This window comes from Pinus tabuliformis, chromosome 3_2 (genome assembly GCF_031772625.1).
Source record: "Pinus tabuliformis cultivar Carrire ecotype Pingquan chromosome 3_2, CPIR1, whole genome shotgun sequence".
In the NCBI taxonomy this organism is placed as follows: Eukaryota; Viridiplantae; Streptophyta; class Pinopsida; order Pinales; family Pinaceae; genus Pinus; species Pinus tabuliformis.
In genome coordinates, this window is record NC_142302.1 from 170801047 (window position 1) to 170816562 (window position 15516).

The 15516-nt window shown below is 39.7% G+C and overlaps 1 protein-coding gene across 1 annotated transcript in view; it reads right to left on the bottom strand.

Annotated features, from left to right (window-relative positions):
- Nucleotides 1-15516, bottom strand: part of LOC149180338 (uncharacterized) — a 262468-nt gene that overhangs the window by 157604 nt on the left and 89348 nt on the right. Inside the window, exons 4-6 of the mRNA XM_089413854.1 lie at nt 7869-7968; nt 7648-7757; nt 7357-7440 (exon numbers count right to left, since the gene is read on the bottom strand). Of these exons, the coding sequence (XP_089269980.1) occupies nt 7357-7440; nt 7648-7757; nt 7869-7968 (294 nt within the window). The remainder of the gene's footprint in view (nt 1-7356; nt 7441-7647; nt 7758-7868; nt 7969-15516) is intronic.

The window sequence follows — 15516 nt, forward strand, 5'->3', positions numbered from 1 at the left end:
CTGAGTGAGTCGACAAAGAGGAAGGGCTTCCAAATCGAAACCTTGTCGTGGCAAAGGGAGCAGTGTTAAGCCTCAGCGTGAGGAAGAGCTGGTGGGATGCAGTCTTTTTAGCAGGCAAGTTGCTAGGTTGAAAGACGTCAGAAGAGAGAGGAGAAGCACAGTGAGGGAATTTTTCCTCAATAGAATTCCCGCTAAGAAGTTTGTTTTCTTATTGGCTGAGCAACAACAATAAGCAACAAAGAGGAGCAGTTCGACATTTTCATGGCAGAGATGGAAACCAGTGGGCTGATAGATCAGGGCAAGTTGGATGGGGCATCCAACTATGTCATTTGGAAGGCAAGGATGTCGTTCCTTCTAAATGAGCATTCTCTCAAGACCTATGTTGACAGCGTGGTGGTTGTGCTTACAGATGCCGATCCACTGAAGAAGTACCAGGCAAGAATCGCGAAGGCCAAGAGGATAATCCTTGATGGAGTAAAGGATCAGGTGGTTTGTCACGTCGCTAGCAAAGGGACTGCTTAGGAGATGTGGGATGCCTTGGCAACGTTGTATCAAGGATCTTTTGAGTAGTAGAAGATGTACTTAGAGCAGAAACTGAGATCTACGCAGATGCAGAAGGGGGAGCGCATAGATCCGTTCCTCACGAAGCTTCAGGAGACCCGAGACGAGTTAGCAGTTGTGGGGTCTACACCTCAAGGTTCCGAGATGGTGAGACTGGCCCTAAACTCAGTCTCAGAAGAGTGGCAAGTCTTTGTCCAAAGCATCTTGGGCAAGGCAACTTTGCTAGACTAGGATAGTATGTGGGCAGCTCTCAAGCAGGAAGAGCTGAGGAGAGATCTAGTCAAGTGTAAGCTTGACTGAAGCAGCAGCAGTGCATCAAAGCCCAAGGAGGAGGAAGAGAATGCAGCCCCTACATCCATGGGGTAGCAGGAGCAGAAGAAGGAAGTCTCCAAGATCAAATGTTTCACGTGTGGTGAAATGGGTCACTACGCAACACAATGTCCTCTCAAGAAGAAGGACAAAGATGTGAAGAATGATCTGAAGGTTGCACCCACGAAGATCGAGGAGGAGGAGTTTTCCATGATAGTCAAGATACCTCCAAGAGGGAGGTGGGCTGATTTAGTGTTGTAGTTCGAAAGAGCTACAGATGGGCAGGAATCTTGAGGAGCCCACCTCACGGATCAATTCCTTACTACAGGAGCCCTGACCAGAAGTAGCAAGATGGACCAGTGTCAGTGGGTGTAGAGGAGTGTTGAAGTGACAAACGCAGTGGCTAGAATGCAAAGTCTGAGCAGCGTAGTGCAGAGTTGCAGCAATGCAGGGAGGCACAGTGCAGTAGCAGCAGCAACGCAGTGGCTTCAGAGGGATAGCGTGGGACTAGCAGCAGTCAGATCTTCAGCATCGAGATGCATCTATGTTGAACACTTGTTCAAATTTTGGGATGTTTTTTAGTTGCAGTGTAGATGAAGTGTTAGCAGTGGCAATGCTAGCAGCAACACAGATGCAGCACTTGAGAGGGGGTTGTAGTACAGATGCAGTGTTGACAATGGCAATGTCAGTAGTAGTACAGTTGTAGAAGCACCGCAGTAATTGGTGGATAGCATGTCAGACATCAGCAGCGCAGAGAACGATGTTATGAAGTCAGGGTGATGCTTCAGTGGGAGGCATTGCTAGAGCACATTCCTCACTAAGAGGGAGTGTTGATTTCTAGTAGTATCAGATGTGCTCTAAGTCTCAAATTTTGCAGGGAGGTTTGGGCACATGTATTCCAAAGAACCCAGAAAGCATTTTGGGAAATTCCACCCAGAGACAGTTTTATTATTTTTAATGGGTCCCTAAGTCTAAACTTAGGAAATTAAAATAATTAATGGGTATTAATCTAACTGTGGGTATAACTTCTAGAAGACGACGAGGATCATGCTGAAATGATCTTAGCCATTGATTAGCTTCTAATCTGGGTCGTTGAATGTCAACGAGAAGATTATTTAAGGAGGCTTGAGGGTCATTTGGAGGACACACAAAGAGTTGATTAGTCAAATCGAATTGTTGAAGCTAGAGACAATGCAGTGATTTCGTAGTGATCACGCAAAGAGGGGCAGAGAAATTTTTCGCTGGAGGATCTTCTCCGAAGCCAAGAATACTCAGTAGAGAGTCAGAGAGACACATAGGGGAGGCAGTGCAATGCCCAGAGAGGGTGATGCAGAGCTAGGAAGGCCTCACACAAGGCCTACACAGAGCAGTGCAAAAGCCTTCCACGCAGAGGTCCAAAATTTCCTGAGGATGTTGATGTTTTGAGCCAGGAGGGCTGGAGTCAAGTCCTGAGAGCAAATCAATCCAGCAAAGAGGTGACGCAGTGCCTTAGAGGTTGGCGTAGGCCCACGCAGTGACTGCGAAGGAGCAGCACAGAAGTAGCGGGGGACTCGTTGGTTCAGCGGTCGAATCAGCCAGGACTTGCAATGTAATGTGAGGTAATCTCACCAATTTCTTTTGCTGAGTGATATTCTCTGTACTGGATTGCCAGCAAGGCATCTAGAGGTTGTATTCAAAAATAACTTCTGCTTAATAATAAAAACCCTCAAATTTGTTGCACTGGTTTTCCCGCATTGGGTTTTTCCAGGGTCATTTGTGTTGTATCTTTTTCCTGTTCAATTTCTTGTTTCGGCATATTATTTTAAATGGTGTAGGCTACAGTGTATGTATTTCAATGTTTTCTGTAGAAAAACAGCAAATAACTTGTTCATGTAAATCTAACAAGGAGGAGAAATATCACCAGTTGTTGCAATAGGGATTCGGGTTTAGGAATTTTCACACCATGTACTTCCATGTATCGAAGGACAAAAGAAACAAGCTAGAAGCTACAGGAAGGAAAGGTACGTTTGTTGGATATAGTGAAGATTCTAAAGCATTTAGAATATATTCCTGGTCAAAGGAAGGTTGAAGTTAGCAGGGATGTGACATTCGATGAAGATGTTTCCCTTAGAAAAGCAAGGGACCTCCCTCCACCTACTCCTCCTGAAGACAATAGTGATGAGATGGATACTTTAGAAGGTCCTTCTGTGCCTGAATCCGAGAAGGAGATCGTTGATGACCCCATGGAGCCTATGGACCCTTTGGATCCTCCTCCATACGATTCTGAGAAACATGTTGCTGCTCGGGGAACTTTCAGGAAAAGCAAGAAGCCATGCAAGTACCAAGCCTGTGTTGTAGCCATGAGCAAGATGATTCAAGTTGAACCTAGTACCTTTGAAGAAGCTGCGAAGGAAGAAGTTTGAAAGGATGCAATGGCCAAAGAATATGAATCCATTATGAAAAATGATGTATGGGATATTGTGCCGACACGAAAGGGTAAATATGTGGTAACCTCCAAACGGCTCTACAAGGTCAAGCATGGGGCTGATGGAAGCTTCAAAAAATACAAGGCAAGATTTGTAGCCTGCGGTTTCACTCAAAAAGAGGGAGAAGATTACGATGATATATTTTCTCTTGTGGCCCGATACACAACCATTTGTTCGATAGCAACCCCTGCTGCAAGCTAGGGAGGGACTCTCCACCAAATGGATGTGAAGACCGCCTTCTTAATGGTTTGATATAAGAAGAAGTGTATGTTGAACAACCTCCAAGATTTGAAGTTCATGACAGGAAGACCAATGTATGCCGATTGAAGAAAAACTTCTATGGACTGAAGCAAGCCCCTTGTGCTTGGTATGCTCGTATCAATAGTTACTTGATAAAGTTGGGATTTACAAGAAGCCATGTTGATCCAAACGTGTACTTCAAAATGGTCCAAGGTATGCCTCTCATTTTGGTTTTATACATTGATGACTTATTCATGACAGGTTCAGACCTTCTCATTCTAGAATGTAAGAGGAAGTTGGCTTCTGGATTTGAGATGAAAGACCTTGGTTTGATGCACTATTTCCTAGGATTAGAAGTATGGAAAAAGTCGGGCGAATTTTACCTTTCACAAGAAAAATATGTTGTGAAACTCTTAGAGAGATTTGGCATGGTTGAATGCAAGTCTATGGAGATGAATTTCAAGTTGTGTGGAGAAGTTGTTGGACTGGACCTAGCAAACCCTTCTGAGTATAGACAATTGGTTGGTGCTCTGATGTTTCTTGTGAATACTTGCCCCAAAATATGCTTCGCAGTTAACACTTTGAGCCATTTTATGACCAAGCGTCAACCTATACATTAGGTCGCTGCCAAGCATGTTCTGAGATATCTACATGGGACTATTAACCTTGGATTGAGATATGTCGTTGGAGATGTTAGACTACATGGATATACAAATGCAGATTGGGCCGGTAATGTTGTCGACAAGAAGAGTACTTCTGGATGTTGTTTTAGTTTGGGATCTACCATGATATCATGGATGAGTAGGAAGCAGAAATTCGTAGCCCTTAGCACTGTTGAGGTCGAGTATATTGCAGCTAGCCTTGCAAGTTGTGAAGCAATTTGGTTGAGGAAGCTCTTTGGAGAGCTATTTGAGCAAGTTCTGGACACGACAATCATATATTGTGACAACAAAAGTGGGATTCGTTTGTCCAAGAATCATGTGTTTCATGACAAGTCCAAGCATATCGAGATCAAATATCATTACACCCGTGACATGGTGCAGAGAGGAGCTGTGAGACTCCATCACATTTCAACAGATGAGCAAATAGATGACATCCTCACCAAACCATTTTCGAAAGGGAAGTTCTTAGTCTTCAGAGAGCAGCTTGGACTAGTAGAGATGACCCTTTCGAATAAGGGTCCGAGCGGATCAAGAACACTGAGCAGTGCTCTTCCCCATTAGTTGAACTCCCAAGGCATGGAATGGAGCTATAGGGCTCCTGGGGATGAGAGACCTCTAACCAATAGGATTTTGAAACCTGAGATCTCCCCTAGTTAGAGCATGCACCAATTAACGTCCTGCCCACTCTGTGGGATAACCTCTCCCATTTGGCCAATGGGTTGAGGGACTTGGGATACAATGTGATCCCTACCCCATGCAGAAGGTGGATCTCGCCCAAGTTGGTGGATGCATCTGTTATACCATCTGACTCCTTAGGGCTAAGATGGATGATTAGAGACAATAGGGTAGAGTGTGATCCTTATTTTGATCTCACATGTTGTCAGGCACTTTAGGATAGAGTGTGATCCCTATGCTTGGGGTAGGTTGGTCTTGCCCATTGTCTTTGGATCCGAGTGGTAGCTATGGCTCCCCGATGATGACGATTTCAGGCGGTAACAGAAGTTTCCCCAATGATGATAGAGGCAGGGTGGTAGCTGGAGCTCCCCTACAACATTTCTTCTTCTTTAGATTCAAAAATGTTCAGCATCAGATGAGCAGCGATTAGCAAGGATGGTACATGATGACAGGAGGACATGATGATCAATGGAGAGATATTGACAGGTGGAATTCTCCCTAGTTGAGATGTAGTGTTAAATTATGCAACTTGGAGTTAAATTCTGCTTTGGGCAGCTCATTTGATGAAGATAATTGTTGCATTAAATTCCTCTCTTCGAGAGGACCAAAATTGACCAAAAGATCACCCATTTTGGACAAGCAGAAGTTGGATTTTTAATTTACTCTCACACATGTACAAATTGTTAAGGTCAGCTTCAATGACATGTAGGCTCAGAAGCCCAAAGGATTTGTCCTTTCACCACTCGGATTGGTATAAATACAAGAGACCTTTCACCTCTTTTGGCACAAATTAACACACTCAGACATCTTCTCTCCTTCTCCTATTTGGTTCGTACAGCTCAGAAAAAGAAGCCTTCTCTCTCTCTAATGTGAGCTACAGGTGGCCAAATTACAGGGCTGACTACAGGGCCGAAGTTGACGACAATTGCAGCATGTTGACCAGGGTTGACTTGGGCAGTTTTGACAGATTTTGACTGTGGTTTTGGGCAACTCCTCTCTGTTCTAACAGGCCGCAGTTGTTGGTGGCGAATTCAAGGCAATCCATAATGTTTGACTGAAGCCCTAACTACACACTTTGACAGCAGACTGCTCCTCCACATTGACCAGGTTTGACTGCTTCAAATCAGACGGTTTTGGACTCTATTTGATCAGCTAAGAAGGCCACATTCACCTCATCTGGACCAAGCCCCTTTGGAGACCTTGTGACAGCTGTCACATCTCTGGTTAGGGCACAAATTGACAACAGTTGACTGCTGCTAAGTTGAGCAGACTAGAGGCAAAACAGATTTGACTACAGTTGACTGCATCTCTCTTTTATAGTTGCTTGGCATTTTGATATTATTCGGATATCGAATTAATAATGTACTCTCTCTCTGCTGAACATTTTAAGACAATCTAATAAGAAGAAGGTTTGCCAGGGTTTTACCACAGTGGGTTTTGCCCTGGTCATTGACCAAATTTGTGTCTCGTCTCTTGGCTGTCTTTCATTGTGCATTTGTTTAAATTGTTCTATCTACTATTGCTCTACTGCTATTCAAAAATTGAAGAAGTGAAATTGTTAAATTGGATGCTATTGGATATTCTTGAAGTAATAGTTGCAGCATAAAACAAATTGATGAAAAATTAACAAAAATTCTTTTATTAAATTTACCTTAATGTACCAAGTCTTCCATATAGGCTTCCACTCCATTATTCTAGTGCTTCTAAATTCCAACTTGGTCGCCTAATTGACTTTCAATGTGTTTTTCAACTGGGAGACATAGCATAGGCTTAGGCACTGTGACAATTCCCCTTCTTGAATTGCTTTCCCCCAAAGACATACGTTAGCTAGTTTTACAAACCACTTAGGTGTTAATGGAGTGGCAGTCTAGGTATCTCTAAGAGAATGAATTAAGGTGACTAAGAGACAAAATAATTCAGGAGACATTTTATTTTGCAACTACTAAGATTGTATACTTGCAGAAATGTAGTTCAATCTGGGTTTTGACTTATAGCTGATATGAACATCAAGTGAGAAATACGAATTTCTCTTGAATAGTTATGCACAAAAGATGTAGTTAAATATGCAGGCAGAAAAAAAGAGACACAAAGCAGGCATGACCCAACAGACTTAATCCAACAACACTTTCATCCCGATCTTTAACATTGTAAATGGGTCTAGCGATCACCATAAATCTATTGAATGAGAACTATGATTGTGACCTAAACAAACCATGCTTCACACTCTACTTTTTATCTGTCCCATCCTCCTGCTTTGTGGTATAGTTTTTTTTTATTGTATGCTGGGATAAACCCTACAGTGTACTTTACATACAGACAAATTTCAAGGATATACCAACAAACGCACTCAGATTCTGACAGAATGTATTAGTTAATAAAAAGACTTCAGCTCAGTTTTCAGTTCACCAATAAAAGTAGAATTGGAGAAATAGATCTCTGATCACCTTCAATGTCTTTAGCTGTATTATATGCCCAACAATGCACATAAGACGATCAATCAACTCATTTGATATTTTGCCTTGGTTTGTCTGCTTCAAGGAAAAAGAAAGCAAACCATTAATATTCGTGCTGGTTATACCCACACCTCAATAGTAGGGAAGAAGAAAAAAATGGGTATATTATCTTGTATAAAGTGATCTGGCAGACACCATAACCCTAGACTTAAAATCCAACCAATAAAAGCAGAATCCATTCTAAATTTTATGTAGTAATAGACACTTGAAAGTCTACTATACCGCCAATCTTGCGACTTTAGCAAGCTTGAGCTTGACAACTCCAGGGAGACGTCTTTTTACTCCTTGGGATGACTGATCGTGCTCTTGAATATCCATAGTAGGTGGGCACACTGTTGTTAATAAGAATAAATAAGCTTCATTTTGTGGAACCAATTGAAGGCTGATAAGTTAAAGATGCTTCATTTATAATTGACAACAAAATAATAATCCTGAAGGCTTACATTCAGCAACACTTTTTTCCAACTCTTGAATAGCTCTCTCCAACATTGAACCTTTAAGCCTCCCTGGACTATCTTCTTTAGGAGCCGGTGATGATGATTTCTATTAAAACACAAAAAGACAAGAACATAACTCACCAAAGCAAGAAAGATTTTAATCGTCCGAGTCTGAAAGAAGAATAAATGCTTAAGCACTTAACCAACAACCAATACATATTTCTCTCAACGTGGATATCAAAACCATCAGCCTTTCACCAAAGTCACACAAATCCAATCATAGAGATTTATTCATACCATGGATGATTGCGGTGCATGTTAACCTATCCCTGAACAGAGAGTCGCAAAAAAATGTACAAATCTAGCAGCAAACAACAACTCAATAATCCATCACAGAGGAGCCATAATATATAGAAACAGATTTAGTTTAATTTAATTTACATATAAATGACCACTAGTGGCCAGTTTGGCCAATCAGACTGCAAATGTTACAAAGAAGGGTAAGAGCATAGCAACACCAAAAATCAAAAAAAAATCTCCAATGCTCTATATTTATTATTTTAGAAATTCTCACTCTGAGGAAAACAACAAAAGAACCTATAACCAACTCAATACTGTTGAAAATTGGTAGCCATGGTCGGTATTTTCATTTGCAAAACATAGGAGAAATTATAATTTTGAATGTTGACCAAATCGGCCTAAAGTGCTCAAGTTGGCCCCACATGATGAATGGGTTTCAACCCAAGGTCAAAATCCTACTCCTAAACCACATATAAATAAGATTCCATTGACCCTTATTTGGTATCACATCAACCCACATCATTCGATCTGAAATCACAAGAAGAAGAGGAGAATTTCAGATATGCGTTGACCAACAGTTCGACTTCAGTTTGACCCACGTTGACATGAAAGGATCTGATTCTGTTTGACCGAGACTTTGACTGTTTGAAGAGGCTGAAATTCTTCTGAGGTTCATTGACTGGTTTGACCGCATTGATATCTCTGTTTGACTTGGGAGGATCTGATTCTATTTGACCGAGACTTTGACTGTTTGAAGAGGCTGAAATTCTTCTGAGGTTCGTTGACTGGTTTGACCACAGGTCAACCCTGAGATTTTGACTGAGACTTTTGACTGGTTCATTGACTGAGATTTGGACTGAATTTCAGCCCTTCTGTTCAGCTACCTCAGGCCAAAAATCGACCCTCTGTTGCAGACTTGACTTTGACCAGCGTTAACTGTATTCTCTCTCCTTTGACTGGTTTAACTTGGCAAATATTGAGGTCAGGAAATCAGAATCTTGATTGGAATATTCTGATGTACATTTGATGAACTGAATTAACTCTCATAAGGAAAGATTGTTGGGTTTTACCCTTGTGGATTTTGCCCTGGCTGCTAGCCTAATTTCTGGTGTCTTTTGTTTCTTGTCTTACTGTTTATTGTGATCTCTATTGCTCTACGGTAGAAGTGAATGGATGAAATTTTTCATGTATACTTGCTTGATGATTGTAACGGTCTAAAGATGTAATATTGTATAATTGGAAGTAGTTGTCAATTAGAAAAATTGTAATAGTCTTGATTGCACTTGAAATTCAACATGGTATCAAAGCTATGGTTAAAGGAAAGAGCATTGAGATCACCTATCTAACCAGCAGCCTTGATCTCTAAAAGCCCTAAGTAGGCCTAAGTCTGGAGAAGTCCTAGTACTTGTTGAGCAAGGATATCAAAGGTTAAGATCATGGTCGAAAGTTTATTGTGGAAAGGAGGCATCATCTGCAAGAAGAAAGATGAACGAATCTTGATGAACTTGAGGCACTTACTCTCTGTGAAAACTTACGGAGTTGAGGCACTTATTCTCTGCGAAATAATGTGAAGTCTAAGCCATATATCTGAGGAACTATGCGAGGGTCTGAGGCACCTCACTCTGTGGAACCATGCAAAATTTTGAGTGAAGCTTTGTGGCACAATCCAAGGCCTGTTATTGGGCAGTCTTGTGGACAGAAATCCGAGGACTGTTATTGGACAATCTTGTGGACAGATTTGTGTTGAAGATCAATACTTTGAGGGCTGACTTGGCTGAACCTGAGAACATTGTTATGGATCCTGCCTATTATGTATTTTGACCTAAGGAAGAAGCGGAAGTCATCTCAAGGATAGAGAAGCCAAATTTTCATTCAGAAGTGAATCTGATGCTCGCATAAAAGATCCCTGTTCTATACATAGTGAAAGAGACCTAGACAAAGAGCCAACCTGGGATTTCCTTGAAGAAGACAGCTCGAAGAAACTTGTGATGTGATATGAAAAAACTTCAAAATTTGTAGCATATGAGTTTCTCCTGGGAAATGTGAGCAACAGAGAACCAGAAGTATCTGATGTCCTACATAAAGGAATGAGGCCAGAATGCCTTCTTCTACAAGTTCACAGTTTGTCTTGCAAATGTGAATAAGGGATGGCTCTGTGACATATATCAAAGAGACCTTAAAAGCCTGCTTCAAGAAATCTGAAAATAACTCTAGTTACAAAAAGGCCAAACATGATCTGAAGTAATAGGAACGTTGAGTTGAGTATGTTTTTGAAGGATTCAGGTAAAAGAAGGTTGAAATATAAATCACCAATCTATCTTAATGTGGAAGGACAGTTGCAAAATTGAATTCAAGTATGACCTATGGCATGCTTCGCTCTAATTCTAAGTTGTATTGGACACTTGAAAAAGTTGCCTAAGACAGTCTATTAAAGCAACATTTGCTGACCTGAACCTTACTGGAACAAGTTAGTCAGTCATGGGACTGTGAGGAATCTTTAAGAGCAACTGTAAATTCTGAAGGTGTCCCTCTTAATGCATGGCAAGATATGACATTGGCTCACTGCAAATTGAAGCATGATAATGTTGCTCAAAAGGTAGATATATCTCTGCATGTTTAGAAGAATGGGGAAAAGGAGGTCATGCACCTCTTCAAGGTTTAAGTTCAGTTGGAACAAAGCCTACTTGATTGAATTATTGGAATCATATTGGAAAATTGCTTAAAGGCAATGTTAAAATTGTCAACTAGGGTCAAATAACACTTTGGACAGCTCATTTGATAGAAATGATGTTTGCATTAAACTCCTCTTTTCAAAAGGACCAAAATAGATCTAAAGATCATCAAATTTGGACAAGGGAAAGTGTATTTTTGAATTATAGGAAGCCTACATGTGCATATTTGATCAGGGCGGCCCTAAAGCAAATTGGACACCCTTGGTTATAAATACAAGTGACCTCAACCACATTTGGACATGATCATGAGACATTCTTCTATTCTCTTTCTTGTTTTAGGCTTGCACAGGTCTGAGGCAAGATCCACGAAGGAATGGGTTCACACGAAGGTGAAATTGCAGGGTCCAAAGCTCGCATCTTTGTTTTAGGGTTTTGGGCCTTAGTCGTAGGCATGACACAGAGAGATCTCGACTACAATCGCTTGTTGGCAGGCTCATCCGTGCAAACAGAAGCCTTTCAGTCGCACGCACAACTCATCCTCCATGTGACTGAAGACTAGTGTTCTAGATTACAGTCGTTGACCTGACAAAAGATACTTTTGGCTGCAGTCGTTGGCTATCAGGCTCAAGGGAGCGATTGGAACCTCTCAATCACGTGCACGACTCCTACTCCATGCGACTGGGACCAAAAAGCTGGTTTTTCAGTTGCCCGAAGTTTTCACTCGATGACCGCAGTGATCGGCAGTTGACCGCAGACAGTGAAAGTTGGTTTCAAGTTTCTGATACAGGGTGTTGAGTATTAACATTGTTGGGTTCATTTCATGAATACTATTTACTTGATGTTGTTGGATAGTTGTATGGATGAAGATATGGATCATTGTACTCTCTTTTGTTGAATCATTCAATGACAAACTAATAAGAAGAATTTGAAAGGGTTTTCCCCATAGTGGATTTTTCCCTAGTCTCCGACCAATCCTAGTGTCTCTATGTGTGAATGTTTTTCTTCTATTGTTCTTTTATGTTCCGCTGCATTAATGATGATGATATTGTTCTTTCTATATAGTTGCATGTGTTGTTGAATAATGATGTAAATATGAATAAAGTTATGATATTATGGAGTGAATGTAATGTGTTAATGAAGAAATGCAATTATCAAAGCAAAGAACAATATAGCCCTAAGAAAAATTAACATGGTATCAAATTTGGGTTGAAGAAAAGTCATTGAGATCACCCCTATGATGACACCATTGATGGAAGCAAGAGAGGATGGAGGAGACCTAAAAGAATTCTAGGGTTTGAAGGAAACCCTAAGCAATTTGTGTATTAGGGTTTGATGGATATTATGAGGTTAGGGTTTGAGAAACCCTGGTTTATGGCAAAGATTTGAGATATGAAATCTAGAAACCCTAGCATGGTCAATGTGAAGATGTTCAAGCACTTGTGTCAAATTTGATGAAGCCCTAGATGGGATAATCTCTATTAGGCCTAGTTGTTGATAAAGTTGGTTGAAATATTGAAGGCAACATTGTTATACGGAAAATGGAAAATGATGGCTCTTGAAGGTTGGTTCAAGAGGGAGATGATCACCTCTCATTGAAGATAAGTATTTTTCGATTTATGGTGCTCCTTTATGTCTTTACGTTTATTTTGACTTATGGATCTGATTATTGTTTTGATTATTACTTATACTTCCTGCATGTATATTTGAGTATTTGGATGTTTCTAACCGCCTGATGAGTTGTGATAAGTGGATCCTTCTTGAGGATCATGGCTAGTGCAGGAAGAGAAGAGCTAGCGTTGGAAAAGGTAAAGAACCACTTGATGAAAAGGTAGCAAAGTGCTACAACTGCCTACGTAAAATAAGAAGGTGCACAGGGATCTAACACTACAAGGTATGGTGTTGTTTCAATGTTATGTTTTAGCTGCAATATTGATGGCAAGGTAAGCCCTAAGACATGATGAGTATATCACCTTCACAAATGGATCATATATGTATATGAAAGGAAGTTTGATTCATGATACCTGATGAAATGATGCACTTGGTAGTGAACAAGTATCTTATCTTTTAGACATGATTGAACTTCTTGATTCTAAGAAGCTACTCAATATTGATCTTTGATATATTGGTATACTTGATGTTTGGCTAACATCTATCATTTTGGATACCTTGATCCCATAAAGAAGGCTTGCACATTGATTCTTATATATGGTAGCTTGATTCTATTGATAAGCATGGTAACCATGATGATAGAAGTGTAACAATGAGATTGATATTCAGGATCTTTTGTTGATCGTGGTTATCTTTTAATGTGCCTAGTAATTATGGCATATGGTAAAATTGAATGCCCTGACTCTGCACGAAGCGTCGAAATGTTTCAGAGTTTCCAAAACGGGTACGTTTAGAAATATCACCTCCCAAAAATGGAAACGTCGATCGAAACGTTGGCTGAAACATTAAATATGTTTATATATATAAAAAGAAATTTATAAATAAGTGAATAACACATTATCTTGCAAGAAAAAAGGGAATAAGACCCATAGATGACAATTTAGAAGGAAAACCAAGTCTATATTAGCTTTCATAGATGATTACATAATGGTCGAGTTTCAATCAAGTTTCGGCCAAATTTCGGAGTTTTGGGTACGGTTACATCCCAAAACATTAGCTTTCCTAGAAGTTTTGTGCAACATAGCCCTGACTTGATGGATTGAGTATGTGACAAAGAAGTAATGTTGTGATCATGATCCTTGAAGTATACTCCTATTAGCTATTTGACACTAACCCTTGATGAAGGATTGATGTCATGATGTAATGGTGAAGTAGTTGATGCTAACATGATATGACAATGATAATATACTCTGACTTTATGATCTAACAGATATGTTGATGCATGACAGTATTATAGACAGGTTGATGACTTGAATAAAGATGACTAAAGTGGTTTCCCGTTCAAAGGGAGAATCTCTCCATAAGATCCCTACTCCTATTATCATTCGCACTATATGTATAGAAGATTCTTTATTGTTGAAGTAATATTTATGGACATGAATACACAAATATCTTATATTGTTGGTCTACAGCAAAGATTTGGTCTAAGAAGAAAGAGTTTTCCTTACTCTAAGCCTCAATCCCACGAAAGAAGGCCTATGGGTACGATTATGCCAATAGGACACAAAAGTGAAGCTTTGTGCATGAAATAAGAAATTCACCTGAAGGATGTTAGTCCTACGACATGGAGCAGACAACAAAAAGTTCTATGAGCAGGGAACTTTGAATGTTTGACTTACTATAATATGAATATGTTGACTAAAATTAATTTTCCAAGTGACCAGGGTATGCATATCAATATGCCACTATGATTTAACCATTGAGGCTAGTGCATGATAGTATTTGATAACAATTGCAAGGGTTTGACTAGATTTGGCTAATTGATATAGATAAGCAGTGTTTGAAGTTTTGATATGATGTTTGATAATGACTTAGAACTTTGACTTGATGTTGAGATATGATTTGAGCTATAGATCTCATTATGGTAGCAAATTTGGATTTGACCTAATGACTAATGATTTGATTTGACCACTGATGATCTGCCTTGATAACAATGTTATATGGGCATAGTGACTTTCAATGACTTATATTGGTATTTTGTGTTGACATCATTATCTTTGATACAGTGGTTGAAGTATAAACAATTGTGATTCAGTGTGAAGTAATCTCACAATAAATGGATGGAACCTATATGACTTATCCTTGGTGTATTCATTTGCATCTAGTGACAAAAAATATTTATATTTTGGTCATGACTTGATGAAGTTTCATTTGATATTGCTTGGTAAATGGCAATTTATTGGCGTGACAATAGATAAAGTCATAACTTGATATTTGGATATGAGCTCTACTTGTCACCTGGTCCAAAGAATTTGTTAGTGATATTGATGAGTTTGATATTAGTTTTGATCTAGCATCTAAAGGTTTGATAAGCTGACTTAGTTGATTTGATTGCACAGTATTGATTTGTGTAAGGCTAAGTATATTGCTTTGGTCAAGTGTTATGCTTGCAGAAATCATTGTATGAAGCAAGCTCCCTAATCCTAATATGTTTGCATTGACAGTTATCTGGTGAAGCTAGGATGATGTGTCGATCCAAACCTCTACTTCAAAAGTGGTCCAAGGTATGATTTTGATTTTGGTTTTATATATTGATGGTCTACTCTTGACAGGAAATGAGCCTCTAGTGATCAAAGTAATAGGGAATTGACTTCTGAAGCTCAAAATAATGAATCATGACATGATGAATCGATTTCTAAAGTTTGGAAAAGAAAAATCTATATCGTGAAGCTAATGAAGAGTTTTCAGAAAGTGGAAATGCAAATCCTTGGAAACACTGATTGAATTTCAAGTTGTGAAAAGATATTATTGAACTTGACTTGGCAACCAATAGTTGATTGAAGCTCCATGAGGACACCCGTCTGTAAAAATATATGTTGTGCATAGAACCTGAGTAAATTCATGATTGAGCTGCTTCATACACATTGAGTTGTCACCAAGCACCCTTCGAGATATTTGCATGGGATGATCAATTTTTGATCTGAGATATTCATTCTATGATATGTGACTGCATGGATGTACTGATGTGGTTTGGGATCATTATTGATGAGCACATCTGGGTGCTGCCTTAGTAT